The 27,995-nt window shown below is 39.4% G+C and overlaps 1 protein-coding gene across 1 annotated transcript; it reads left to right on the top strand.

Annotated features, from left to right (window-relative positions):
• Positions 1-84: 84 nt before the first annotated feature.
• On the top strand, positions 85-27,757 carry LOC124132392 (EH domain-containing protein 3-like). The gene is made up of 2 exons (XM_046496288.2): positions 85-1,091; positions 25,458-27,757. Exons 1-2 carry the CDS (start codon positions 177-179, stop codon positions 26,157-26,159), a joined length of 1,617 nt encoding a protein of 538 aa, XP_046352244.1. The 5' UTR covers positions 85-176; the 3' UTR covers positions 26,160-27,757.
• Positions 27,758-27,995: the final 238 nt, after the last annotated feature.

The raw sequence follows: 27,995 nt of genomic DNA, 5'->3' as shown, positions 1-27,995 counted from the left end.
TGATAGTATGATGTAAATGAGTAGTTTGATGGAATATAGTGTCATTAACTAAACATCGCGTGATTATGCGCAGTGAGGGCCCTTTCGTCAAGTTCCGGTCCCTCCATCTTTGACATATATATAAAAGCCGGCAGAGGAAACACTGTCATCAGTGTGTGTTGACCAACAAATTCAATATGTTGCGGTGGTTATCAAACGACGACCGTCTAAAGAAAGAGCCAGAGGTGTACGCGAATGTAGTCGAGGGGCTAAAGAAAGTCTACAAGCAGAAGTTACTGCCGTTAGAAGAGCACTACAAATTTCACGATTTTCACTCCCCGCCCCTCGATGACGCTGATTTTGATGCTAAGCCTATGATTTTGCTAATCGGCCAGTATTCAACGGGTAAAACTACATTCATCAGGTACCTTCTGGAGTCCGATTTCCCTGGAATAAGAATTGGCCCTGAACCAACAACGGATAGGTTTATAGCTGTTATGTACGGTGAACAAGATGGCATGGTTCCTGGAAATGCGCTTGTGGTTGACACCAAGAAACAGTTTCGTCCGCTTTCGAAGTTTGGCAACGCCTTCCTCAACAGATTTCAGTGTTCCAGTGTAAAGAATTCAGTCCTGGATAGTATTACAATTGTAGACACACCTGGAATTTTATCTGGTGAGAAGCAAAGGGTTGACAGGGGATATGACTTCGCAGGAGTCTTGGAATGGTTCGCTGAGAGGGTGGACCGGATCATCCTGCTTTTTGATGCGCATAAACTTGACATTTCTGATGAATTTCGTAGAGCAATAGATGCAATCAAGGGCTATGATGAGAAAATTAGAATCGTATTGAACAAAGCTGATATGGTTGATCATCAGCAGTTAATGCGAGTTTACGGAGCCTTGATGTGGTCCCTTGGAAAAGTGCTCAATACACCCGAAGTAGCAAGAGTATACATTGGATCATTTTGGGATCAACCACTACATTATGATATGAACAGAAAGCTTTTTGAACTAGAAGAAACAGATCTGTTTAAAGATTTGCAGAGTTTACCCCGAAATGCAGCCCTTAGGAAACTGAATGACCTCATCAAGCGAGCTCGACTTGCCAAGGTAAGTACACAATGGAGGAAATGTTTGACATTTTTTACATGCTTGTAATAATTCTTCCTATTACCGTGCTTGGCACAGAGGCAAAGGACAGATCAGTTACCTGTCTGTGTATGTCAACATAGGAAAATCGATGATTAGTCACTCCTTGATGTCAGTGTAATATTGAAGACACACTGTATTTAAAAGACATTATTGGCATTGAACTAGAACCCTAATTAAACCTAATGTGAATAGCATTTGGGGGCGATGATTTGCGTATAGATGCCCAATAATTTGATATATGCAACATCTGACTAATTACTTAATGATAATATAAATGATTTTCTGTGATATAATTTAGAGGTACCATTATACTGACCAGTGGCTTAAATAATTTGATCTTTTACAGTTGTGACGAACTTTTTGATCTCATTCTGTCATCGAAATTTGTATGTTTATAACATAATTACTTTATTAATTATACAATAATTGAATCAATGTCACATAGCAAAATGTGTAATATGTTATGCAATCAGCATCATCTACAAGGTTATATTATGGCAAGTGTCAACTTTAATTTGAAAAAGACTTTCCTGGAGGCCTAGAGGGTTTGTTGTTTTCTTTAGATGAGTATCTGAATGTCATTAAGATTAATGATAAATCCTGTCATAGCATGAGCGAGACACTATTGTCATGATGTCGTATGTCTACCGATCAGTGACAGGTACATGTGATATTTAAAACGTAATTCATACCAACTGATGTAAGTCCCTCATTAATGATGAGTCAGCATGTCCGTGTTATGTCATTGAGTGTGGGTGGTGGTGATGTTTTATTGATCGGGGGTAGTGATGTTATAATGCTGTTATTGTTCATACCGGAGTTTTATCAGGGCACCTGCAGGCATGTTTGTGGGGCCGATGATGAGGTCATTCATTCTTGTAGGCTGTCGATATATAGTCAATTGTCATTTTCACATCAATCACAATGCTAAGTGTGACAGTGCTAAATTGCAGGCCAAGCTAACTTATATTTCGGATTGACTAACTGTAGAAAATCAAGATTACAAGTGTAACAAATCTGAAGGTGTTAGTTAAACACTGTTGTGTTGAACTTTGATGTGTCAAACTTACTGTTGTCTCGAGGGGCACGGGTGGCCCAGTCTCCTAAGACGCCGCGATTCGCTGTGCAGAGATGCGTCCCTTGGGCAAGCCAGAAACCTATGATTGTGGGTTCGAATCCCGGTTCGCCCCGACAGTGTTTGACTGTATAAGTGAACTAACAAAATCACAGTAGACACTGAAGTTTAGCATGAAAATTATTGATTAAATAATGCTTTTCTTTTTTTTCTGTAAAAATATAAATTGTTTTCTCTCAGAGACTCTCTGCTTTACTGTCTCTGACCTTTCAGTTGTTGAATATGCCTAGTGATTACATTGTAAACAGAGAAAGTGACATGCCAGATATATATTTCATGGTGGCTGATGTTCATAGCGATACACAGCTGTATGTAGGTCAGAGCTGCCGGCTGCAGCCTGCCAGTCCACATGTTGTATGTATAATGTATGTTTGTGTCTTCAGACTCAAACTCGGCCCTCCATGCCCCAGTTCCTCCCTGTAATGCCCTTGTAGTCCAGACACGTACATATTACATACATCAGAGCAAATGCTTCAGGTATCCATTATAACTTTCTTGTTTAGGTTCAGGAAAACACAATCTTCTGGCCATCACTGGCATCAGGGCTGGCTAGTGTTGAAAATAACTTGGCCTCATACATTCATTCTGTGATAATAGGGCTTGACTGAGCATTTTAGTGTCATGACGTGAGTGAATATTATTTTATGCATCTTTAAGCAATATTCCAGCAATTTCATGCGACGATACAATGCGCAATACATTGTTTTCTGTATCAATAAAATATGATGCACTTTGTAAAAATTTTTGTTAAAATTTTATGACCCCCCAGCAAATTGTCAGGGAAATATCGCAAAATGTGTTGTAATTCATGTTTCAAATTCACTTCTAAAAATAGCTGCTACAAACATGTCCACTGCCAGCTTTTCCTTTTGAAGCTGCTCTGAAATATTCTTGAAATATATATCTGAAGTTTCCATGTGATTTGACGTAAATATGTGTATCGCGATACATATTGTATCGTGACCTATGTATCGTTTCACCCCTAATCACAGCTGGGGACACTGAAACAGTCTATTCAGTCTATACTAGACTCAGGTTTCCCACTTGTGGCTGAAGTAGCCTACAGTGTGACAACCCAATGGTTTAACCCAAGGCTACGCCTTTTTCTGTGAAGCTCACTTTCCTGGAACACTCCCAAGCCAACAGGTCCACACAAACATTGTTCTTCCTGATTGCTGTTTGTTATCTGTGAAAGGCCAGATATGAAAATTGATTAGGATAGCAACAAGCTGTGTACCTACAACATGTAGCAATTAATTGTCCCAAAATATCCATTGCACCTCTTTCAGTAATTAATAGCTGTCCCTCTGCCATTTCTGTAGTCAGGGGTCGTAGGACCAGCAGTTACATGGCTTAATCTACACCTGTTATGCACTCTTATGATTTGATATTATTCCACAATATTAGTGTAAATGTTACGAAGCTGTATTTAAAAGTAAACTTCAGGTGTATCCGATTGCCATGCAGCTCAGGTCATGGAACCCTACACAAGAACGAATGACCACCAATGAAGTAATGTTTTGTGCTTGGTCACCTGAACATTTCATGCAATAATGAGCTATGATTCGAACCCAGTGCGAAATCTTGAATAAGAACCGAGATGGCGGGTGTCATGATCACTCCTTGTCTCTATGTATATGGAGGGGTGTGATTTTTTTCTCTATACGAATATATTATGTTATACACGCTATCATCGAGTTCCTGTGCTTGTTACGTTATGAATGATATGATGTGTGACATGTGGTTATAATTGGGTGCATGGGATTTTAAGAGCTTGTTTACTCCCCTCGACCTTCGATCTGATGGTTTAAGAGCCCATTCAGCTTGGAAAATCTTGTCCTCTCCACTAATGACACATGCATCTCTTGTGAACATGATCGAGTAGATTCCTATGAAGTGCAAGTCGTAAATCAGCAACTTTCAATTTTCTCTCATGCCTTAGTTCAAGTTTGAACCTTTTGTAATTCATAATTGAATCTTTGTATCGATGGCAGTGATCAAACTGGACGTGAGACCATATTTCATGTTATGCAACAGTTTCCCCTAACATGATAAGACGGAAGGGAAACTGCGTCCTTCCCGCCTTCAGCCTGTAAGTTGTATTGATAGTTTGACGTAATCTCATCATCATTATGTATGATGGTTTACCCGTCTGTTGTATAAGTCTATCGATATTATTATACTATATTAATATCCAAATTAGTGACTCTCCAGGCCATCACTGTGACCTCACCCAACTCTGTTAACATGGATAAAGGATTAGGGAAGGCCTGGAGTTCCACTTAATGTCAACTATGCGGGAAATTTGTATTGCCTCGCCCAATTGTTTAGTTTTCTGTTACTGTGGTTACAGGGTTGATGTCACCGTTATTTACAAAAGAAAAGCCATATTATTATTAAATATTCTTAGTAAGTTTTAATTTGAAGAAGGGAACAAATTTGTTCCCCTCTGCAACTTAAAACTTACTAAGAATATTCAATCATTGCTGGGTCATGTTTCAACTTGACCTAGCAATAACATATTTTTGCTTAGAATCGGAGTAAGCAGGGCTCAAAATTACAAGTGCTGACATGCCCGCGGCATACATAAAATAGGAAATGGCATGCTTGATTTTCATGTACTCACAGTGCCTCATGGGCATGGTCATTTTCATTAAAAGTACTTACTTCAAGATTTATATCATGTCATGACGAAATTAAACTGAATTGAAAGAGGGCCTTTTTTTCCTTTAGTTGCATGTCGCACAATCATTGAATGACTTCTGTTGTAAAATCAATCAGCATTATTCGGTGATTTCCGTTGACTGTATCTTACACACGTTTGACAATATGTTCAAGACTGCACGAAATACATTTGAATGTAATCACGTTTCTCCGTATTTTCACGGAATATCATGAACATTACGAAAGTCTTGTGGTTCAATCAGAAGTGGTCATTTGTGTTGACTGTTCAGGGTTAGAAACTTACAGATTTTGTCCACTAGTCCTTATAATGATAACATGTAGCAAAACCTTTAAAATGGGCCAATTTCTACTAGTCCTTAGGATACCTTTACTATTGGGCAGTTTGGTAAGGACTACAGGACTAGTGCCAATTTCTAATGCTGCTGTTGTGAAAAACCTAGCAGACAATCACTATTTTTTATAATAATTAGGTAATTTAGACAAGCCACACCTAAATTGAAAATGGCACATCTGTAAAACAGGTCCAGTGCCCTTAGGCACACCTGATTTATTGCTAATTTCGAGTCCTGAGGAGTAAGTTAGTGTATCTGATTTAGTTGTGCTTAGCAACGATCACTGTACAATATTGACGAACTGATTTCTATGTGCATGATAATAAATCTGTGACTTAGCGACTTAGCAATAAGTTTAAATACATGTTCAAGACAAGTGGTTTTAATGGGTGTGCAATATAACCGGTAGACTGGTTTCTTGCAATATGGCTGTCTTCTATACACGTATTGCTATACAACTCTTGCGTATCAAATCAATATTTTCCGATACAATCATTGAAGAATTAATATATTATCATATAAATTATATCTCTCTCTTGAGGCATATGGATGGACTGGTATAAACTGCACACGCTTCAAGCTGTTCACATTAACATTCCATATTGATGACATAATAGGTAGTCTTGTTTAACCATACCACCCATCTCGCAGTCTGAAGTCTGGATTATTGAATGAAGAAACGTACCATTTGAACAGTACAAATACTTAGAATTTGGTCCCCACATGATAGGTATTGCAATATGTATCGGTATTGCAATAGAGCTCTCTGTATTGTGATATATTGCAATATGATTTATGTGCCAATACACCAACCCTAGTGGTTTTAGGCTACAAAACATTGGTCACTGTTTTTGCATAGTCTGCTGAGGTATTAAATACAAATTGACTTAGTAATATCTTTGATAAGAATTTTGTCATTTGTGTGAAATATGTCATTCAGATGAAACAAGAATTATCTGAATTCTGTATTGTTCTGATAATTTGAAATAATTGAAGATTGATAAGAAGGTCCCAGCAGCGAAGCAAAAGAATGTGATTTTTCATAAAAGAACATGAAAGATTTGTCTCCTCTCTCAAGTTGGGACAGTCAGTTTATTCATAATGATTTTACAACCAATTCCCATCTTCTTGAGGCAAGGGCCTTAACTGACTATAGAGTCCGGTTTCCAAGTTGACAAGGGGAGGCATTTAATGAAACCATATAAAAAGAGTTAAATGTTTTCGGGGATCCAGCAGTAGTGAACATACCTAGTTCAAATGCATCTTCCGTAGACAAGGGCATTAACTAACTATAAAAGTCCAGTTTACACCCTTGCTGAATTAAGCTGGAATTTCCAGGCTAGATCGTAGCACCACCAGTGGCTATTGCGAGTTATGTCCCTTCTATGTCCCTTCTATGTCCCTCCTATTGACCAATCAGCTTCCACCTCTCATATCACTTGCATTTGCTTCAAACAAAATGGCGGTGCCTAGTCAAGACAATCTGATCGATAATCAAGATCTATATTTCATAAAACGGGCCTTACCCCGCGAAGTGCACCTTGATTAATTTGCAATATATATCTGTCAACGCCCATTTGGCAGTACAATACTTTGTAAATCCTTCAGTCAACTAAAATCTGCATGTTGAATCCATGTTGTTTGCGAATGGGATGTTTAGTTTGTTACACGATTTTGATAGGGTTATGCATAGACTCAGTAGTCCAGCCAAAATGTAGCTCCGGAATTCCAGCTGAGTTTGGCAAGGGTGGAAACTGGACTTTTATAGTCAGTTAACACCCTTGCCTGGGGTTAGATGCCAATACACCCTGAGAGTTATGGAGAGCTAGCTCCATCGTTTTAGACCCACAGTTCCCTGTACTGATTATGACTCTCGGTTTGTCAGCACCATTCCCATGCTTGTGGGTTTCATCAAACAGTAACCGTTTAAGACCTAGGTCTCTTCAGGCTTTCCTTCCACAAGCCTACACACTCACAGTGACATGACTGTAATAATATTCCATTCAAAGTGGCCTTAATCCAACACAATCACACACTATTGTGTTATAACATGAGTCTATGGTCTGGAACAATTCACTTGTTTCCGATGTTGAATCAATGGATTATGAGTTGTGTCCATGGTAGTGAATGACTAAAGCTGTAGAGGTATGTTGTTGCTGTTGTCAAATGTGGCTGCAGGTCTGTGTGAGGAAAAGGTCACTAAATGGCAGAGGATTAACATACCTTCAGCCAACATTGGCCTATATTTCAGTGTTCCCATTTACCGGTAATGACCAGTTTTTTACAGGTAGAATTAGGCTTGGATCAGTCATTCTTGTGTCTGCCAGTCCCCGTAGACCGGCAAATAAGGTATCTTGTAAATCTTTGTTGTTGAACAAAACATCATCGAAAAGTATTCTTTCAAATGAAGTCCGCTTGTTTGTTATCATTAGGGTTTCCCATTGTTTATTTTTAGTGCAAGGAAATAACATTTCGCTTTGCTTTGAGGTTAAATATCTCTTTGTAGTGACTTAGTCTTGAATCAAAGTGAAATATTCAGGAATATAGAGAAAATTGTGATAGAACTTTGGGTGAATGATGTGTAGATCTAAATAAGTTACTTCAGAAATGATGACACTCAATTTGTCAGCCATGAAAGTACAATGCAGTCACATTGATGTTGAAAGAATTAAAACCTGGTAATTTTCATACGATTTTTATTTGTTGAAAGTTGGGGCTGACAAAAACTGGATGGGACTGGTAATTATAAGAGTTGCCAGTCCACAGGACTGACAGTTTCAAAAGCCAGTGGGAACATTGTTTTTGAATAATAAAAATTAAAACTATCCTTTGGCCATTGTTGGCTATGTGCTAGTAAATTTGTCAGAGGGCAAATGGAATGTTATCAGTGCATGAAATTGAGGGGTAATCTTAGGTCCTTGGGGTTTGCTCTGATAGTTTTTACATCTTTGGGTCCTAAATCTTGAACATAAACCAGGGTTTGTTTGTTAGTTGTTTGGTTGTATAAGGCTGCAATCAGCAATATTCTAGCTCTATGACTGCAGTCTGTAAATAATGGAGTCAGGATCAGACAATGAGCATCGATCTACGCAATCGGGATACGAAGACATGCTTCAACCTAGTCAATGAGCCCGACCACCCAATCCTGTTACCACAAGCATGGGTGGCTGAAGACCAATTAATTTTTACCCGGATCTTCACGGGTTATCATGGTTATGACAAAGATACCTTGACTTTCATCCTCAATTAAAAACACATGTTCAGTGTTTCGGATGGGGCCATTCCCAAGGACATTGACTGATTGTCATCCAATATGTCCTGAATTTTTTTTGTCTGTTTTGGGGATAGAATATAAGAATGTCCTTTCAACATTTGCTGAAAACAGCTTGAATATCGGATACTGTGGCACAAAACAACATTCTCTCACCCAAGCGTAATACTAGTGAATAATAAGAAATAACCTTAAATAAAGACTATTGGATGGAATTGTGCCACTAATTCATAAATCACCCTAAAGATAGAAAATGTTTTGACACTCATCATGCCATGCTACAGTGCTGAGTTAACTGACCCAGGCAGGCAGGCAGGCAGGCAGGCTGTTGCCAGTTCCCACCCAATCATAGACCTACATCATGTAAGTCAGTAGGAAACAGTTACACAAATAACCCCACCCTATATCCATTAATTAGCTGTGCAACAACTAAATTGAATGTGAATGAATGCACACACAAAAATCAGCAGTAGATGTTATAGTCTATGAAGTCTGAACTTAGTCTCTGACAATCTCAAATACGGTATTCGACGTAATAAGCGCCCCGCCTTAATAAGCGCCCACGGCGGTATTTGCTAATAAATTGGCTAGTGAACAATCCCAATTAGCACCCCTCCCGATTGATCAATGTTCACAAGACTTGTTTATTCGCGTACAATATGCACTTGTGTGTTATATGCACTCTTAAGTATTGGCAATTAAATTCTAGAAAAATATTTCTGTCGTACATAAACCCTTCAGGCTGTCAGCATAAACCACAAAATTTATCTTTCAACTCTGTTTTTTTTTACCAAAATAATATTCTAATAAGAGCCCCCTATTTCTAATTTTGAGAGCGCCCTGGGCGCTTATTACGTCGAATACGGTAATGAAAACATGTAATTCTCTTCCTAAACCAAAAAACTAATTTTATAGAGCAACTCCCAAGTTAAGCAGCTCTCACACTTTGCCAAGGTGGTTGCCGAGCTCTCCCGAGCCTAATTCGGTTAGGACTAGGGAAGAGACTACATATATACGAGTATCATACGAGTATGCTATGAGTGTGCTACGAGCCCCATAGGAGTCTAATAGTAGTCTATTAAGAGTTGCATACGAGCACAACAGTCTCGATATGAGCTGTACGAGTTTGGTACGAGGTGGCACACTCGTATAGCTCGTATTAGACTCGGTCAACTCGGCAATAAATTTTGCAGACGATCCTCATACGAGGTCGCCACGAGGGTACTACGAGTTGTACGAGTTTGGTACGAGTTTGTTAGGAGTTGGCTGGCGGCCCGACTGTTTTGAGCAGTTCCAAAACTCTCGTAGATCAGTACGTGGTATCCCGAGTTTAGTACGAGCTCCATACGAGTACCCCCAAGTCAGCTTGGGTCCATACTCGGGACACAACTCGGTAAAGTGTGAGAGCCCCTTAAGCTTCCTGCCTGTTTGTATAAACAGAACTGTGGTGCATGTTGATCTGCACTTTTGCAGACTGAATGTGTGCACATAGGGAAGTGGTGCACTGGTTTCACATCATCAGAGCTCCAGATAACTTTTTGAGCAGTTGAGTTTTTACTCGAAGGTTTCTATTTTTATTGGGTTATTACATTTTTCATTGGGTAACCTATATTTTTTCACTCATCTATTAATCACTCCATTGGGTTTTCCCTAATATGAGTACACAAAAAGCTTCATTGGGTATTTACACGTGCTGTTTTTATGCAGTTAAGTTTTTCAATTAATATACGTATTTCTGTACACAAGTTAATTGAAAGTAATTTGGTCTTGAATATTTTTAGGTTTTTTTTACGCAAATACACAGCTTATCTGTAGCTCTGTATCATCAAGTGTTGCTCTGGACACAGCAATGTAGAACCATATTGTAACTTTGCTGTAAGGGGTTGTTATACAACTGTTTGATTGTTCATGCATCTACCAAGTCAGCGAGCCTGACCAACCGATCCCATTAGTCGCCTTTTATGGCAAGCATAGGTTGCTGAAAACATTCTAACCCGGATCTTCACGGGTCAGAATTGTTTGAAATGGATCAAGCTTGTTTTGTCTTTCATTTCAAATTTTGAACAGTGGTTGAAATTAAGCATTAACATCATTGCATTCTTGTTCCAACCCTGATGTTTTAAAGTCAAAGATTGGGGCCCCCCTAATTCAAATACAATAGAAGCTTGCCCTAAGGACCACCCTTCATTTCAAACACCGATGAAGCTTAAGCTAAATAAATAATATCATGTGTCATTAGTGTTAGCATCAACATCAATATGTCCTTGTTATTACCCAGATGATTAATTTTAAAAATTGAAAATTTAGGATCCGTAGATTCAAATACTACAGAAGAAAACCTCAAGGAACCGAGGCCTCCTTTGATTTGTAACACTATCATAGGAAGTAGGCTGTTTGCTGAAAATATTACATTTCTGTTTTCAACATATTGCCTTGTATGTAGCGAGGATGTGTAGCTGTGTCAGCACTAATGTCACATTGGAAAGTTATTATGAAAGTGGTGTAACATATGGCTGGCATTTGGTGATTCATTTAATGGTTTATGGTAATAGAATTGGATGTTTGTGAAGGATATCCAATACCAGTATTACAAGCGTTGTGTGAATCAACATAATCAAGAGGGAGTGGGTATATTTCCCTTTGTTATATGATAGTATCTGCTTCATTATATCAAGGCTAAATATTATCAATTCAAGGTAAATTGATTCACAATGTACGTAACTCAGCGTAAGAAATTGGCACTAGTCCTATAGTCCTTGCCAAACTGCCCAATAGTTAGAGTATCATAAGGACTAGTAGAAATTTGCCATTTTATGGGTTTTGCTCTATATTATCATTATAAGGACTAGTGGATTAAACTGTTAGTTTCTAACACTGACGTTATATTGCACATGTTAGAATTACAGGTGGGAAAGACAAGACAGTTTTAGAGCTCAAAGGTTCGCTACATTGGCCTAAGCAGTGTTGGAAAATAAGCATGAATGTCTAAGGGTCCTTATTATTTATGACCTAAAGCTAAACGTTAAAGAATTAGTGATCCCTGATTTCAAAAACATGAAGGACCCCCCAAAATCCCCACCCACCCACCTTAATTTTGAGCAGTGAATAGTACATGTGTGCGGGAGATATAATATAGATGGTTGCTGTTGATGTAAGGAAGTCTGCTGATGAATTGACATTCTGTGAGACTGATGTGAGAATCAGAGAAGGAGTGTGAGACGCTCTGTGTTGCAGTTTCTGCTAACACGCTGTACAGCTGCAAGAGCCGTAGTGAAATTCCTGTGGAGGGTGTCAATTCTGACCTGCCTCTCTCTCAGACTGTTTGATCAGGTTTTAGGTTACCTAGAGCTGGTGCAACACCACTGCCTTGATTGCTCACAACATACATGGCTGACTTTGTTCATTGACAGCTACTGGTAAAACATGATACATTTCAGACACTGTTGAAAGGGATGTTGTCAAAGGGTTCAAATAAAATCAGTTTTTCATCTAGTTTCAAGAAGTGAGTTGGGGTTTATGCCATTTTTAGCAATCTACTAGCAGTATCAGGAATGGGCTTCATGCGTTGTACTATGAGGGGAATCAAACCCGAGCTTTTGTCATGATGGCTTTGACCACTTTGGCAGCCGCCTCCACAGTATCACATGGACACTGTGATAATGTTTAGAGATTCACAAGTAGGAAACAGGTGGTTTGAGTTAATGGTCTCACATAAATGTATGTTATGCCTTGCATCAGGCCTGAAATGATTCATCAGTTATACATGACATCAGACTTGGAAATAGGAGATGGGGTTCGTATCAATGCATATTTTGATATAGTTTATGATAATTCTTGTAGTCTAGATTACCACTATTGGTAGACAAGTAGACTTGCACAAGTCTCTAAGGCAATAATTATTAGTTTAAATCATAATTTCTAGATTATTTAGATAATAAGAATAAGTTGTCCCCACTAGAGACTGTATTGTCCACATATCTAGACCTGCCTCTTAGAAGGATAGAATTACTACACATGCATGGACGTTTCTTTCAGCACAGCCTTGGAGCAAGGCTAGTAGACAAGATTCATTATGTATAGTTTTTGATCTCATTGAGTTGTTGAACAAACATGGACAAGAGTTCCACTGTGTAATGATGCTTGGAAGTCAATGGACCCTCTCGTGAGTCTTTGATGTTAAAAGTTACACATTCAGGGGAACTCAAATTTGATATACTATTGCGGAAAAACCTTGCAGAATCCAGGTCTCTGCTCCCCCCCACCCCCCACCACCACCCTTACCCCCCAGCCCCTGTTTAAGGCACTAGTTAAGTTACCAGTACACTTTTGATTAGGAAAGACCCTTGAAGATCAGGGGTGGGAGTATATCTTCAGCAACCCATGCTTGCCGTAAAAGGCAACTATGCTTGTCGTAAGAGGCGACTAACGGGATCGGGTGGTCAGGCTCGCTGACTTGGTTGATGCCTGTCATTGTATCCCAATTGCGTAGATCAATGCTCATGATGTCAATCTCTGGATTTTCTGGTACAGACTCAATTATTTACAGACCGCCATCATGCAACTGGTATATTGCTGAGTGCGGCGCTAAACAACAAACAAACAAACAAATTTGATTGGGAAAACTTCAAAATATAGTACTTTTATATCATGACCACTCTAACTGAAGTGTTTATCTGAAAACTTCCTGATAGCCTGTGTGAAGTGACACAGTTGATTGCTATCTTCCGTGTCAAAGTTGTAGGAGACAATAGATTATTACTCTTATTAACATTCCCTTCAATTTAGGTGTTCATGGATCATGGCAAGAGCACATTGGGAAATAAGAATATGTTGTATTTAATTAATTGAAGTCTAGGACCCACTTGCACAAATCGATCTTAACACTACGATAATCGTAAGTCCCATACATCTATCATAGACATATGATAATCGTAGCGCTAAGATTGCTTTGTGCAAGTGGGTCCTGGCATTTGCATGGAAATGTCCATGTGGGCTGCTGTTTTTCCTCAAATTACTGACTTCCCTCTCACTTTATGTATTTGATGATTGCTGGTTTGCCATGTCCAAATTAAACATGAAAGTCAAAGAGCCCTTACTTTTAATGAAATAGGACTCAAGGGACCCTCTTGGTTTGAGTACTGGGTTTGAATCCTCGATCCTCCCTGACTAGTTTTATGATAATGGTTTACCCATGCTTTTCAGTTTAAGTGTTAAAAGTCGATGACCTCCTTCTCTTGGAGATTTCCTCCAATGTAGAGTAGACTCCCAGAGACAGGAAGTATCACTGAAATGCTGTTCAAAGCTTCAGTGTCAAGCCTTACTCCCAACATGGGGTTTGTGTCTAGTCTTCACATTAATGGGTTGATTTTACACAAAGAGGCAGTTTGAGAACCCCATTCTCAGTGTCCTCACTGCTACCAGTTTGTTTGATGTTGCTGTCAGCAATATTTCAGCAGTGTGACAGCAGCATGTAAATAATCGAGTCTGGCAGTGGTTGATGTTATGTCAGATTCCTAGCGGTGTCCAACACTGTCCCACACTGTCAGCAGGTCACAATGATACATTCTCAACCAAGTCAAAGAAGACCCTTAAATATTAGGGGTAGAATAGGTCTTCAGCAACCCATGCTTGCCATAAAAGGCGACTATGCTTGTCGTAAGAGGCGACTAACGGGATCGGGTGGTCAGGCTCGCTGACTTGATTGATGCCTGTCATTGTATCCCAATTGCGTGGATCAATGCTCATGATATCAATCACTGGATTGTCTGGTCCAGACTCGATAATTTACAAACCATCGTCATATAGCTGGAATATTGTTGAGTGCGGGGTTAAACAACAAACAAACAAACAAGTCAAAGAAACTGACCACTCAATTCATTTATTCACCTCTTACAGCAAGCATTAGTTACTGAGGACAACCCTGGTCTGCAGGTTTGCGTGCTTCATGATGTGAAAAAAGTGCCTTCATGACCACGTCAGTTGAATTTCAGTATCATTGATTTTGAACTTGTGCCATAAACTTTGGAGTCTATTTGCCTGAACCTGGCTCTTAATATCATTTTAATTAAATTAGTGTTGTTGTATTGACTATTATATGCTGAGCTAACTAAAGACTGAAATAAGACTTGGAGGCAAATGAACTGCTGTAGGCCAACCTATTCTTTTGATAATCTGATTATTACTTAAACATATGGATTAATTTATTATCATTGAGCTTGACAGCTATCTAAATCAAATCTTGACACTCAACAGCTGTCAGTGTATGTTCTCTGCAACTTTTGTCAGATCTATTTCCGACACAAAGTTTAAACACCCAAGTCCATTTACCTGTGAGCATGTTACACAATGGCCTGGCATTTAGGGTTAACTTGCACAGACACAGGTGGTGATTAGAGATTATTTGTTGACAAGGCTGACCATTTTCACAAGGAGATTGAGTCATAAGAAGTAACCACGTGGCAGAGTTATTCAGTAGTTGTATGTGTGTGACTCCCCCTACTAGAATAGCTCTGGCTTCACTCTCATATCAGACCATTCATGACATACAAACAGTGGCTTGTGTCATATTGATGTGTGTGTGACTCCCCCTACTAGAATAGCTCTGGCTTCACTCCCATATCAGACCATTCATGACATACTAGCCTTGCTCCAAGGGTCTTTTGAAAGAAAAGTCCATGGATGTGTAGTAATTCTATCCTCCTAATAGGCAAGTCTAGATATGTGGACAGTCTAAGGACTCAAGTCTCTTATCATGCTTATAGGGACAACTTGTTCTTATAATTTACATAATCTAGAAATAATGATTTAAACTAATAATTAATGGCTTAGAGACTTGTGCAAGTCTAACTACATACAAACAGTGGCTTGTGTCATATTGATGTGTGTGTGACTCCCCCTACCAGAATAGCTCTGGCTTCACTCTCATGTCACACCATTCATGACATACAAACAGTGGCTTGTGTCATATTGATGTTTGTGTGACTCCCCCTACCAGAATAGCTCTGGCTTCCCTTCCATATCCGACCGTTCACGACATTCAGACAGTAGCTTGTGTCACATTAACCGTTGACTAGAAATATGTACTTTGCCCATATCTTGGGTCTGATCGTCATGGTGATTACATACAAAGGACCCTTTGATGATAACATGAGTATCATTAGCAACCTATTCATATCTATCAGATATGTATATATACTGAACAAAAAAAGGGATCATGAATATTTTGGGTGATATTTTTTAGGGGTGAAACGATACAGCAAGGTCACGATACGTATCACGATACATAGGTCACAATACGAATCATCAATGGTAGAAAGTAACAGTTTTAGTCCACTAGTCCTTATAATGATAACATATAACAAAACCTTAAAAAAGGGCAAATTCCAACTAGTCCTTATGATACCTTAACTATTGGGCAGTTTGGCAAGGGCTACAGGACCAGTGCCAATTTCTAACACCTGACGATATGTATTGCGATATGCATATTTACATCAAATCACATGGAATCTTCTTGACAAGAAATATTTCAGAGCAGGTTCAAAAAGAAAAGCTAGCTGAAGACACGTTTGTAGCAGCTATTTCTAGTAGTGAAAAATGTTAATTACAACATATTTTGCGATATCTGACTGACTAAAACGCCAAGGATCATAACAAGTGGTAAGTAATTGATTTCAGCAAGTGTATCTTCTTGTATCGATACAGAAAAAAACATATCGTGCATCATATCGTCACATGAAGACTCACGATGCACCAATGTATTATTTCACCCCTAATATTTTTATAAAATTGTGTGCTCAGTCGACACTTAAAACAAATACCCCCAAAATATTCATGATCCCTAATGTTTTTGTTCAGGATATTTATCATGTTTATGATCATGATGATAGAGTGGATGCTTGTCTAAATATGAAAAGGAACAAATTGATAGTATCCTATTATGCCATAGATGTAGAACTCCGGTGAGAAGTGGTTTTACTAATGTTAGAAAAATATAGGAACCTCCTGTATATTCAAGACTGGTCGCTTTCCAAGTCGTATTGATTGGGAAGAGACAGCAACCTCTTTTCTGCACCCATTGAAGTAGAAATCCCATATATGTGGACTTGTTTCCCTGTAAGTATTGATTGAGACAACCTGTCTAACACTGAAGATATGCAGGGCTGTAGGCTGATGCACCAGTAGAGAGTGTAGCATGTAGGCGGAAAGAGACATAAAAGTGTGTCTTTTTCTTCATGTTTTCAGTAATATAGGACACATCTATATATATACTATGCCAGCAAGCCTGAAGGGTATGGGAGCGTATCCCAGGAAGGTACATTACTGCACAACCAGAGATGTTATAATACTTAAGCACCATGGACGCAACTGATGGATTCATATTTCCTGTTTTTCATTCCGGTTATTCTGTCAAACTGTTCAGATGTGGGGCTAACATAGATAGCTTTAAATATGTTTTTATACATTTTCTTGGTTGAAGTTAATGGTGGTCCTCGGTCCTTAGTGTTGGAATCTTGGAAGAATTTTATACTTCAACACTTAAGTTATTTCCAATGATGCATGTTAATTATCCCCCGCCGCGCGAAAGCGCGAAGCGGGGGATATAGTATTCACGACCGTCCGTCCGTCCGTCCGTACGTCCCACCTGTTTGTTGCCGCGATATCTCAAGAACTAAACACTGGATTGTCTTCATATTTGGAACTATGGTGTATATACAGACTCCGCAGACACCAGTCGGTTTTGGTGACCTTGATCCCATTTTCAAGGTCACAGCAGACAAATCTGCTTTTAGAGTTGGAAAACGGTGTTGCCGCGATATCTCAAGAACTAAACACTGGATTGTCTTCATATTTGGAACTATGGTGTATATACAGACTCCGCAGACACCAGTCGGTTTTGGTGACCTTGACCCCATTTTCAAGGTCACAGCAGACAAATCTGCTTTTAGAGTTGGACAACGGTGTTGCCGCGATATCTCAAGAACTAAACACTGGATTGTCTTCATATTTGGAACTATAGTGTATATACAGACACCACATACACCTGTCGGTTTTGGTGACCTTGACCCCATTTTCAAGGTCACAGCAGGCAAATCTGTTTTTGGAGTTGCTGTTTCAAGGTCACAGCAGGCAAATCTGTTTTTGGAGTTGGACAACGGTGTTGCCACAATATCTCAAGAACTAATCGCTGGATTGTCTTCATATTTGGTACTATGGTGTATATGGCGGGGGATATTTCGTCACTCTGTGACAAATACTTGTTATCTTTAACTGTATGTGATGGGATTGAAATTAGCATGTTTCTTAACTGAGCAGTTTGCCTTATGTTAATGTACTGGAAACAACTGGGTGTGTGCTAGACTTGCACAAGTCTCTAAGGTAATAATTATTAGTTTAAATCATAATTTCTAGATAATATAAATAATGAGAACAAGTTGTCCCTATAAGAGACTTGAGTGTCCACATATCTAGATTGCTTATTAGGAGGATAGAATTACAAAACATCAACAGACTTTTTTTTCAGTACAGCCTTGGATCAAGGCTAGGTGTGTGCCTGTTTCAGTTTACAATGCAGCGTTAGAAATTGACACTAGTCCTGTAGTCCTTGCCAAACTACCCAATGGTTAAGGTATCATAAGGACTAGTAGAAATTTGCCATTTTTAAGGGTTTTGCTATATGTTATCATTATAAGGACTAGAGGACTAAAACTGTTAGTTTCTACCACTGCTATGCAGGCTAGAGTACTGGGCATGTTAATTTCTACATCAACTTGGGGGTGTGGGGTAGCCTGTGGCTAATGTGTTTCATCACTACGCAGAAGGTCCAGGTTTTCCTCCATAAAACGATGTTAATATTTTGAAATAATATACATATCATGACTGATTCTTATTATTTAACACTAATGTGATATTTTGTTACGCCAATATCAATTTAACTTGTAGGTTTGTTCTTTAAAAGAATGACCCTAGGTGTTCAGGATTGACAACTATCCACACCAAAGGAAGCTAATTCTACATAGAGTGCTAATATGATATGTTTCAAGCAGGATTTTCACTTTGATGGAATAAGAACTATGACGAAGATTTTGAAAACTGTTCAGTGTCAGTCATGGTTTAGGCAAATCCTCCTTGTTGGCCCTTAAGGATATTTTTAAGACATGCTGATCACGACGTCCTGCTGTTTGGCTGGACAACATGTAACCACAACATACTTTTCCTGGTATTACGAAATTCAGATTAATCTACGTTCTTACGAAACCAACGATTCACACTACGATACGCTGTGTCTCAGGGCATGGAGTGCAGTGCCGGTGATTAACACCGACAGGGTGAAGCCAGTTTTCCAGCTATGTACACATACAAGGAAGGGCGTGGCATCACTTCGTTGGTCAGATGTCCTGCTATTTACATAGTACAGACAGATAGAGGAAATACGCACTGCTCGACACTCCCCACAGTGATGCATCCCTCATCCCAGCGCATCTCCGCGTGATATGTAGCTGTATACATCATGGGATATATTGTTGTATACGGCAGTATGTGTATACATGAATACCTTAGAATGTCGACTATGTGGGGCTAAGCACTGGAGTGAATTTCACAGATGAGCTGATGTTGGCATTTCATCATAGTGATAATACCTGTACGCGGTACAATGAAGACAGTTGCTATCCTCCCTGTTGATGATGAATGTTTCCATGGTAACAAGATAAACATGTTTGTTATAAGGGGTGCTGTTTCTGGGGATCATAACAGTTATGCGTGCTACTAATGCTCGACAAAAATGTCACTTTGACAAGGGCAAACTTCATGTTTGTTATGTGAGTTTATTAATATTACAGTATCAGTTATCATGGTATACTTTTCAGACACCCATAGTCATACTAATATTCAAGATAATGCTATGTGATTTGTGGTACGGATATTCATATTTGTTTATTCATATTAAAGTGTGTATTTGAGGGAGGGGATCCTTCAAGTTGTCAAGCTGGCTGCTATTGTATTTTAAGAGTTGGAAATTAATGATAAATGTAACTAATCCTATTGTTAAAATTTAAATATTGGGGTCTACTAGGCTCAAAAACAGAAGCCAACAGCCTGAAATATGTCAGTATTACTATCAAAAACAGATATCTTTTTGTTTACCGGTATAAAAGATAAAAATGTCAAATCTCTCCCATTTTGATAAAAATTCTACAAAATGGTGAATGGAATTAGATAATGGAAAACTATTTCTTCACAATCACAAAGAGCTGTGTGAATAATGTCTTTGAACTAACAGATGTGTGTCTATTGAATAATGGGTACAAGGTTTGGATTACTCCCATGAATGAGTCTAATTAGATATGCCGACCACATGGCCTCTCCTCCTATATTTACATATAGATAGCCAGGCCATGACTGACCAGTGTATATACAAAGGCTGGTATCTACACATTTGGTCATGCACAGAAGATACAGGGCGATTACATTGATGTCAGTGGAGATAAACAGTCTGGTTAATTGATGGAGTAGATACCTATTGCAGATACCGTACTTCCAGTAATAAGAACCTCTGGTGCTTAGAAAATTGACAAATGGAGGCGTTTAATAAAACCATGTATGAGTTAAATGTTTACAGAGATTAGGCAGTTGTGAACAAACCTAGTTCAAACACATCTTCCCGAGGACTGCCTCCGTGGTCAAGTGGTAGAGCGTCGGCCCGGAGAGCGGAAGGTCCGGGGTTCCATCCCCGGCCGCGTCATACCAAAAGACGTTAAAAGATGGTACTTGTTGTTACCCTGTCTGGCGTTCGGCATTCAGGGGTTAAAGCAAGGACTGGTCGGCTCGGAGTCAGTATACTGTGTCTGAGTGGGGTATTCATGTTAAACTGCGGCATGGTATCTCAGTGGACTAGCACTATAAATTGGCATCAGTCCGGTCTAGTACAAGCAGCCACACACACACGTGCATGTACGTCGCTTTATAAGTGCAATAATCTTGGACGCGACGTTAAACCCAATTTCACCTCACCTCACCTCACCTCACCTCACCTAACCTCACCTCACCTCACCTCACCTCACATCTTCCCAAGGCAATGGGAGTTAACTGATAATAAAAGTCCCGTTCCCACTCTTGCCGAACTAGACTGGAATTTCCAGGCTTGATCGTAGCACCACCAGTGGCTATTACGAGTTATGTCCCTTCTATGTCTCTCCTATTGATTGACCAATCAGATTCAATCTCTCATATCACTTGCATTTCCTTCAAACAAAATGGCGGTGCCCTGTCAAAACGATCTGATCGATAATCAAGATCTGTGTTATAAAAAAACTTGCCTTACCCAGCGAAGTTCATCAAATCAGTTGAGCACCTTGATTAAAAAACATGAAAAGACTTGCAAAATATCTGACGCCCAGTTGGCAAACACATTCTTTTCAAATCAGTTGACCGAAATCTGCACATTGTACTCCATGTTCGGTACACGATTTTGATAGGACTATGCACAGACTGGTTAGTCCGGCCAAAATGTAACTCCGGAATTCCAACCTAGTTTGGCAAGGGTGGGAACTGGACTTTTATAGTCAGCCCTTGCCTCAGGAAGATGGTTCAAACCAGGGGTCCGGAAAATTTAAAATCCCAATCGGACATTTGCATTTAGGCCACGCCCCCTTCAAATAGCGTATTTTAGTACGACTTTTCACACACATTACAAGTTTACGTATTCATAATATGATGAATTATGAATTGTTTCAATTTAAATTGTTTAATTCAACGGACAATTAATAACAAATAATATCATTTTAGATTTACATGGAAAACATACGTTTGTTTCTGTTATAATAACGATCTGTTAACGTAGTGAACGGTCTAAGTAATATTCATGAGTTATATTCATGAGTCTGCTCAAGTGTACGCGTTGTAACATTTGGATCGAGACTATTATCCCATATTTGGTTATCACGTGACCTCACGGGAATTTTTTTTTTTAAACTAAAGATTTTTTAAAAACAAGACATAATTTAATCACAAATACTAAAATATCGTTGATAGCAATAGTTATTTGAATACTTTTTTCATCTGTACTTATTTATTGACCATAAAAAAAATTGGATATCGATCGTCCGAGAAAGCAAAATGGCGGTCAATCAAGATTCAATATACGACTAGCTACTGAAAACAATAAAATCTGCAAATCCTCATTGTATGTCAACCAAGTGAAAGTCGTTAGCCACGACTTACAAAATGATCGTCCAGACTTTGAGGGTTTGGCAGATCCGCTCGACTGATCTGCATCGGTCGACTGGCTGTTGTCACGCTTTCGCTTCTTGTCTGAGGTTACGTATCGTAGCATTGTGAGGATAATGAGGTACATCGATGATGCAAGGTATTAATGTACAGTTGTAAACACCTTTCACTTAAATTAACAAGATGTTCTCAGTAATTAATCCTCGATTAATCAGTGTCAACTCAGTTTATTGTCTATTACAGTGATTGACTGATTGGACTATCATGTAGGTACGATGTATTTACAGCAATCAAAACAAACAAAGCTTGTCAGTGTAGTTAATCTTCATTGTGTTGCAACTGCAGACAGAAACTGCTCAGTCCTAACTGTTGATCATGTCCGGTCAAAATTTAAGAATGTCCGGACAATACTTTTTAAAATGTCCGGTAAGCAATATTTTAAAACGGACATTTGAGATTCCCAATCGGACATGTCCGGCGCATATGACGGTTTCCGGACCCCTGGTTCAAACGTTGAGGAAAGTAAAACTTTTGATAATAGTTCAGCAGTAGAAACTAACAGTTTTAGTTCACTGGTGCTTATGGTAACAACATAAAGCAAAACCTTTAAAAAGGATACATTTCTACTAGTCCTTATGATGACTTAACTATTGGGCAGTTTGGCAAGGACTAAGGGACCGGTGGCAATTTCTAACGCTGTAGTTACAAGGCAATTATTTACCCCTTCTGTGCTGGAGGTGTAAAAAATCTGTAACATACTGAAAGTAGGGACTGTCACGTAAAGTTTCAGTTTTAGTAAGAGATTATTAAGGTAACTGACAGATTGGTCTAGAAGTTCGTCAGGGATGCTACAGTGTGCTTAATACTGTGAATACAGTACAGGCTGTTACATAGAGTTCAGTGGGATGAGCAAATGGTTCATCAGGTAAACTCTCTCATAAAGGCTTCCAATTATCAACTGTTGAAACAAACTAATTGTTTTAATGAAAGTGTGCTTCCAGATAGTCCCATGTTGTCGTGTTTATAGTCCACTGCAACAAAGCGATAATATTGCTGACTGCAACATAACACAACAGTGATACATTCTAAAATCTGTTGTAAATGTTTTATGTAATATCGATTCGGTACTGGAATGAGAAACATAATTTGTTGCTTCCTGTTGAAGTGAGTCATGAAGTGTCTGATGACAACAAGCAGGGGCTGTGATGTGTGATCAGTATGCAGGCTGTGATGGGATCAGTATGCGTTATATCTGAATGATCAACACGACAGTTTCTGACCTGATACGAGACACTTGATGTACAGCAGCAGATATGCAGCTTCATGTGGGCCGTCATCTCATGACCAGCATTGTGACATATACCGTAGTTGCTGTATAAAACACCCCACTCCAATAAGTGCCCCCTGACCAGCTAGACAATCTACAATTCATCTTTATAATCGTACTGAGGTTGAAAGTGACATATACCATATTCGCTGTATAAAACACCCTGCTCCAATTCGTGCCCTCTGATCAACTAGACCAACATATCCATCACCTTTGGCGGTCTGACCATACCTCGGCCTGCAGCCTTGGTCCGGTCAGACCACCTCAGGGGTCAGGTCCTTGGTTCCGTGTTTTTGTATACTGACCTCTTCAAGAGTAATTATTTGTATAATAACACCATCTAATATACCAACAACAACTAAAATAACAACAGGGTTTCAATCAACTTGTTTTGAACATATTATTGCTCAAGTTTGAATGTCATTGACGTTTCATCTTATAAGTTTGTTCAGGGTGCAAATATGTACATGAAATTTCAGAAACAAGACATGGATAGAAATGATTAATATTGTTTCTTATAGTACACCACTGAGCCTCCACAAAGCTGTTTATAGGTGTACCCTCTGGCCCCCTTGGAATTTAAGTGTGCCTACAAGAAGAATACTTTTGATCCGTCATTGAACTCCGTGGATGTCATTTCACCATGAGTTACATGTTGTAATTCACACTTTTGCCTCTTCCTTTTCTTTGTGATTGATAATACCATTTCAATTCCTGAACCCCAAGTTAAGTACAGTTTTCGCTATTCTGGAAACAAGTGGTTTTCTAAGATTTCAAAATGATGAGCCTCAGATATAGTGGAAGGAAACTCTGCCACACCAAGTATTTAATAATCATATCCTGCAGGAAGTATTTCATAATGATGGATTTGCCATGTTGATAGACTACACAGACTGTAATGTCATGTTATATGAAGTTAGGATTGTCCAACCTACTCACACCAGCCTTCACTAAGTGGGTTCAGTGACTAGGCCATATATCATTGTACTGGACAAGTTGATAGAAATCCTTAACCTCCCATTACGTTGTTGAGTAATTTATGATCTAAGGGAGAAAACTCTAAGTTTAGACCCATCAAGTAGTCTGTCTTACAGACCCTGATACAAATATATATGAAATACAGCCCATGCAAGTCTATAATGTTTGGCAAGTCTAGATTACTGGAGTATCAGGATCTGAAAATGAAGAGAGTCACTGGGCTCCCTTTTATTATATTTTTATGAAGATAACTGAACAACTGTTTTTTTCTGTACGATATGTTCATTTCAGAGACTAGATGTTAGTCTAACCCATCCAGCTGTGATGAAGTTCTTCAGATCAGATACTATTTGGTCCTACATTCACTCATATACCATTTCAAATATCAACAGATATCCATTGAACATAATTATATCTTCCTAGTTACAAGTCATTGACACTTTCAGAAAACTTGGTCATGTTGCTCTGAGTGAGTGAATATTACTTTATACTATAGTCAGCAATATTCAAGCAGCAGCCTCTGGCTTAACCCCCTGGTGTGAAGCTCCAGTCAAGTTGACCTGTCAAGATCTGGAGTAGAATAGATGTTCAGCAACCCATGCTTGCCTTAACAAGCGACTATGCTTGTCGTAAGAGGCGACTAACGGGGTCGGGTGGTCAGGCTCGCTGAATTGGTTGATGCATGTCATCGATCGACTCGATTATTTACAGACCGCCGTCATATAGCTGGAATATTGCTGAGTGCAGCGTTAAACAACAAAAAACCCAACCCAAAACCAAGTATTTTGTCTTAGTAAGATCAGCATATGCTAGTCCATAAGACTAATATCTAATGAAAATCATGCCTCAATACAAGTTTAGGCTAGTAGACCCAAATGAATTTTGCATCGACTGCAGCTATTTCACAGCAGCCTGTAAATAATCAAGCCTGCTCCAAACCAGTGATTGAAAGCATGTACAACGATTCCCCATCACCCATTGATGACACACAGCCACATTGACATGCCTGAGAACCTGATCCTTCTTACTTGCATCGGCTATAGGTCCATAGGCTACAGGTCCATGGGTAATTGGGACCAATTCTATCCTGGAGTCCACACAGAGCTTATGTTGCTTTATTTTGGATTGTGCAGTCTGCGACTTTAGCCACCAGTCCCAAGCCTGAGTCTAGTAAAATTCTGTTTGGTCTAGTAAGCTCAGCTAATAATATTCCATAGGATAACACTAAGATCTTCTGAGAATGATCCTAAGACATTGTTAGGCTAGTAGTATGAAATGTTTTTAGCACAGACTGATCATATGAACATGATGAAAGACTATTTGGGGACTTTTTGTAAGCCAGCACATGTTCATTCTTTCCTTGTTGTTGCAGGTCCATGCTACGATCATCAGTCAGCTAAGGAAAGAGATGCCGTCCATGTTTGGAAAGGACTCCAAGAAGAAGGAACTCATCAGCAAACTGGGAGACACGTTTGCCGCCCTACAGCGAGAGCACCAGATATCTCCCGGAGATTTCCCAGACATCAAACGCATGCAGGATCAACTCCAACACCATGACTTCACCAAGTTCCACACCCTCAAACCCAAGCTGGTGGAAACAGTGGACCACATGCTGGCCAATGACATCTCTCGGCTGATGCAGATGGTGCCTCACGAGGAAATGATGGAGAACTCAGATATCGGTAACGTCAAAGGGGGAGCCTTTGAAGGCTACAATGAGAGTCCTTTCGGGATTGGACGAGGAGAAGGTGTTGACAAGGGTCGTGGCGAGCATGAATGGGTTGTCAGTCACGAGAAGTATGAATATGATGATGCATTCGAGAGGTTGAACCCAGTCAATGGAAAAATTACTGGTGCTGCTGCCAAAAGTGAAATGGTTAAATCCAAGTTGCCTAATTCTGTGTTGAGTAAGGTATGGAAGTTGGCAGATGTTGATAAGGACGGAATGCTTGATGCTGACGAGTGGGCATTGGCCAATCATTTGATAAAGATCAAATTGGATGGGCATGATCTTCCATCCGACCTCCCCGAGCATCTTATTCCACCATCCAAGAAGAAAGGAGGGGAAGAATAAAAATGGCTGTTGCGTTAGAGTGTAATCTGACCTTGAACTTTAACACGATGGCTTGTGTCTAACAACTCTCCTTCAAGTGTTGTTTGTGTTTGGGTTCCGACATTAACACCTCTTGTGTGTGTTGCACACATCTTGGATTGAAGAAGTCTGTGATGAAACATGTCTGACCCTAACCTCATAGTGGTCGATCTACTTCCAGTGTTGGGGAGGGGTGTAACGATCTACTGATTTGAGATAGTGCCTATCCAGTCTCAACATAATGTCATCCTTCTGATTGCGTCTGTTTCTAAATTTGGGTTTAGTGGTACAATGATTTAATAAATGGCGACACAACAGACCTTGATACCTTACATGATACAGCATGTTGGTATTGCTTTTACAGATTTGTAGCTTTACAGAAACACAATTGATAAAGATATTTGATCTAGTGCTGGCTGTACAAAGGACATTTCATTCTACAAGCCTTGTCTTCCATCATCGTTTTGAACAGATTAATAATTATTGACAATCATAAGCTTGGCTTGAAATTCACTAGACACATTTTCAGGTAGTGGTATAGGAGGACAATATCAGGGTTAGAACTAAACTAAAAAGCTTTACTAGCCCAGGTAAATATAAATGCCCTTGTAATGTTAAAACAATGGGGAAATGTGGACATTTTTGCTTGCCCGCAGAAATTTGTACTAGCCCCGGGCTGGCGGGCTAGTGTTAAGTTCTTACCCTGGAGGTAAAGGCACTGACACTACATATCACACTAATATCTGTCACTGACACTGTCATTTCATTTGACTCATCCACTGGAGTATTATACATGACTGAAATTTCAATCAACGTGGAAGAATTGAAATGATGGAAGTTGAAGGCAAATGTCAGTGAAATTTGATAAAGTAATGTTTGTCGTAACAGAGCAAACAGAGGCATGAGGTTATGACTCCTATCTCTACTGAAGCCTATTGTTATATTCGTTACACCCCTAGCGTTGTATGGAAGCCTCTGTCATCCTCGTCACCTTGTCCCAGGGCAGCACATCTGAGTGTCATGTTCCTGTACACGACAGTCTGCTGCAGTGGAACAGGCACACCTTGGGCGTCAATATCATGTCGATTGCAGCACATTGTCAAAATACGCCCTTGACTGCAGCACTGTTAATGTGGTGCAGGAATACTTGTCTTGTTGATTTCACTTTTTATTGAGGGTCAGTTTTATACAAAACACTATCTGTCATTACTTGCTATACTTGCAGCATTAAAGGGGACTGATGATGCAGGCCACAACAGGAAATATGTGTTTCCAATTTTATCTAAAAATGGGTAGTAGCGCTCATCTTCCCGAGGCAAGGGAGGTAACTGACTATAAAAGTACAGTTTCCACCCTTGCCGAACTAGGCTTGAATTATGGAGTTATATTTCAGCTGGATTATCAAATCTATGCATAGTCCAGCAAAATTGCGTACCGAAATTGTAAACTGCAGTGTAGATTTTGGTCGATTGCAGGATTTGCAAAGCATGTGTACAGTCTACCGATATTTTCCAAATCATTTCATGTCTTTAATCAAGGTGCTTAAATGATTTGATGCACTTCGCGAAGTAAGACCCGTTTTATTACAATAAAGATCATAATTATCGATCAGATTGTCTTCCTTGGGTGCCGCCATTTTGTTTGAAGCAAATGCAAGTGATATGAGAGGTGGAATCTGATTGGTCAATAGGAGGGACATAAAAGGGACATAGCCTGTAACAGCCATTGGAAATTCCAGCCTAGTGCGGCAAGAGTGGAAACTGGACTTTTACAGTCAATTACTGTATTCGTCGTAATAAGCGCCCAGGGCGCTCTCAA

This window comes from Haliotis rufescens, unplaced genomic scaffold (genome assembly GCF_023055435.1).
Source record: "Haliotis rufescens isolate VD_foot unplaced genomic scaffold, xgHalRufe1.0.p SCAF_3, whole genome shotgun sequence".
Taxonomy (NCBI): domain Eukaryota; kingdom Metazoa; phylum Mollusca; class Gastropoda; order Lepetellida; family Haliotidae; genus Haliotis; species Haliotis rufescens.
The sequence above is the reverse complement of the archived record's forward strand: the minus strand, read 5'-3'. Positions and strand labels throughout refer to the sequence as shown.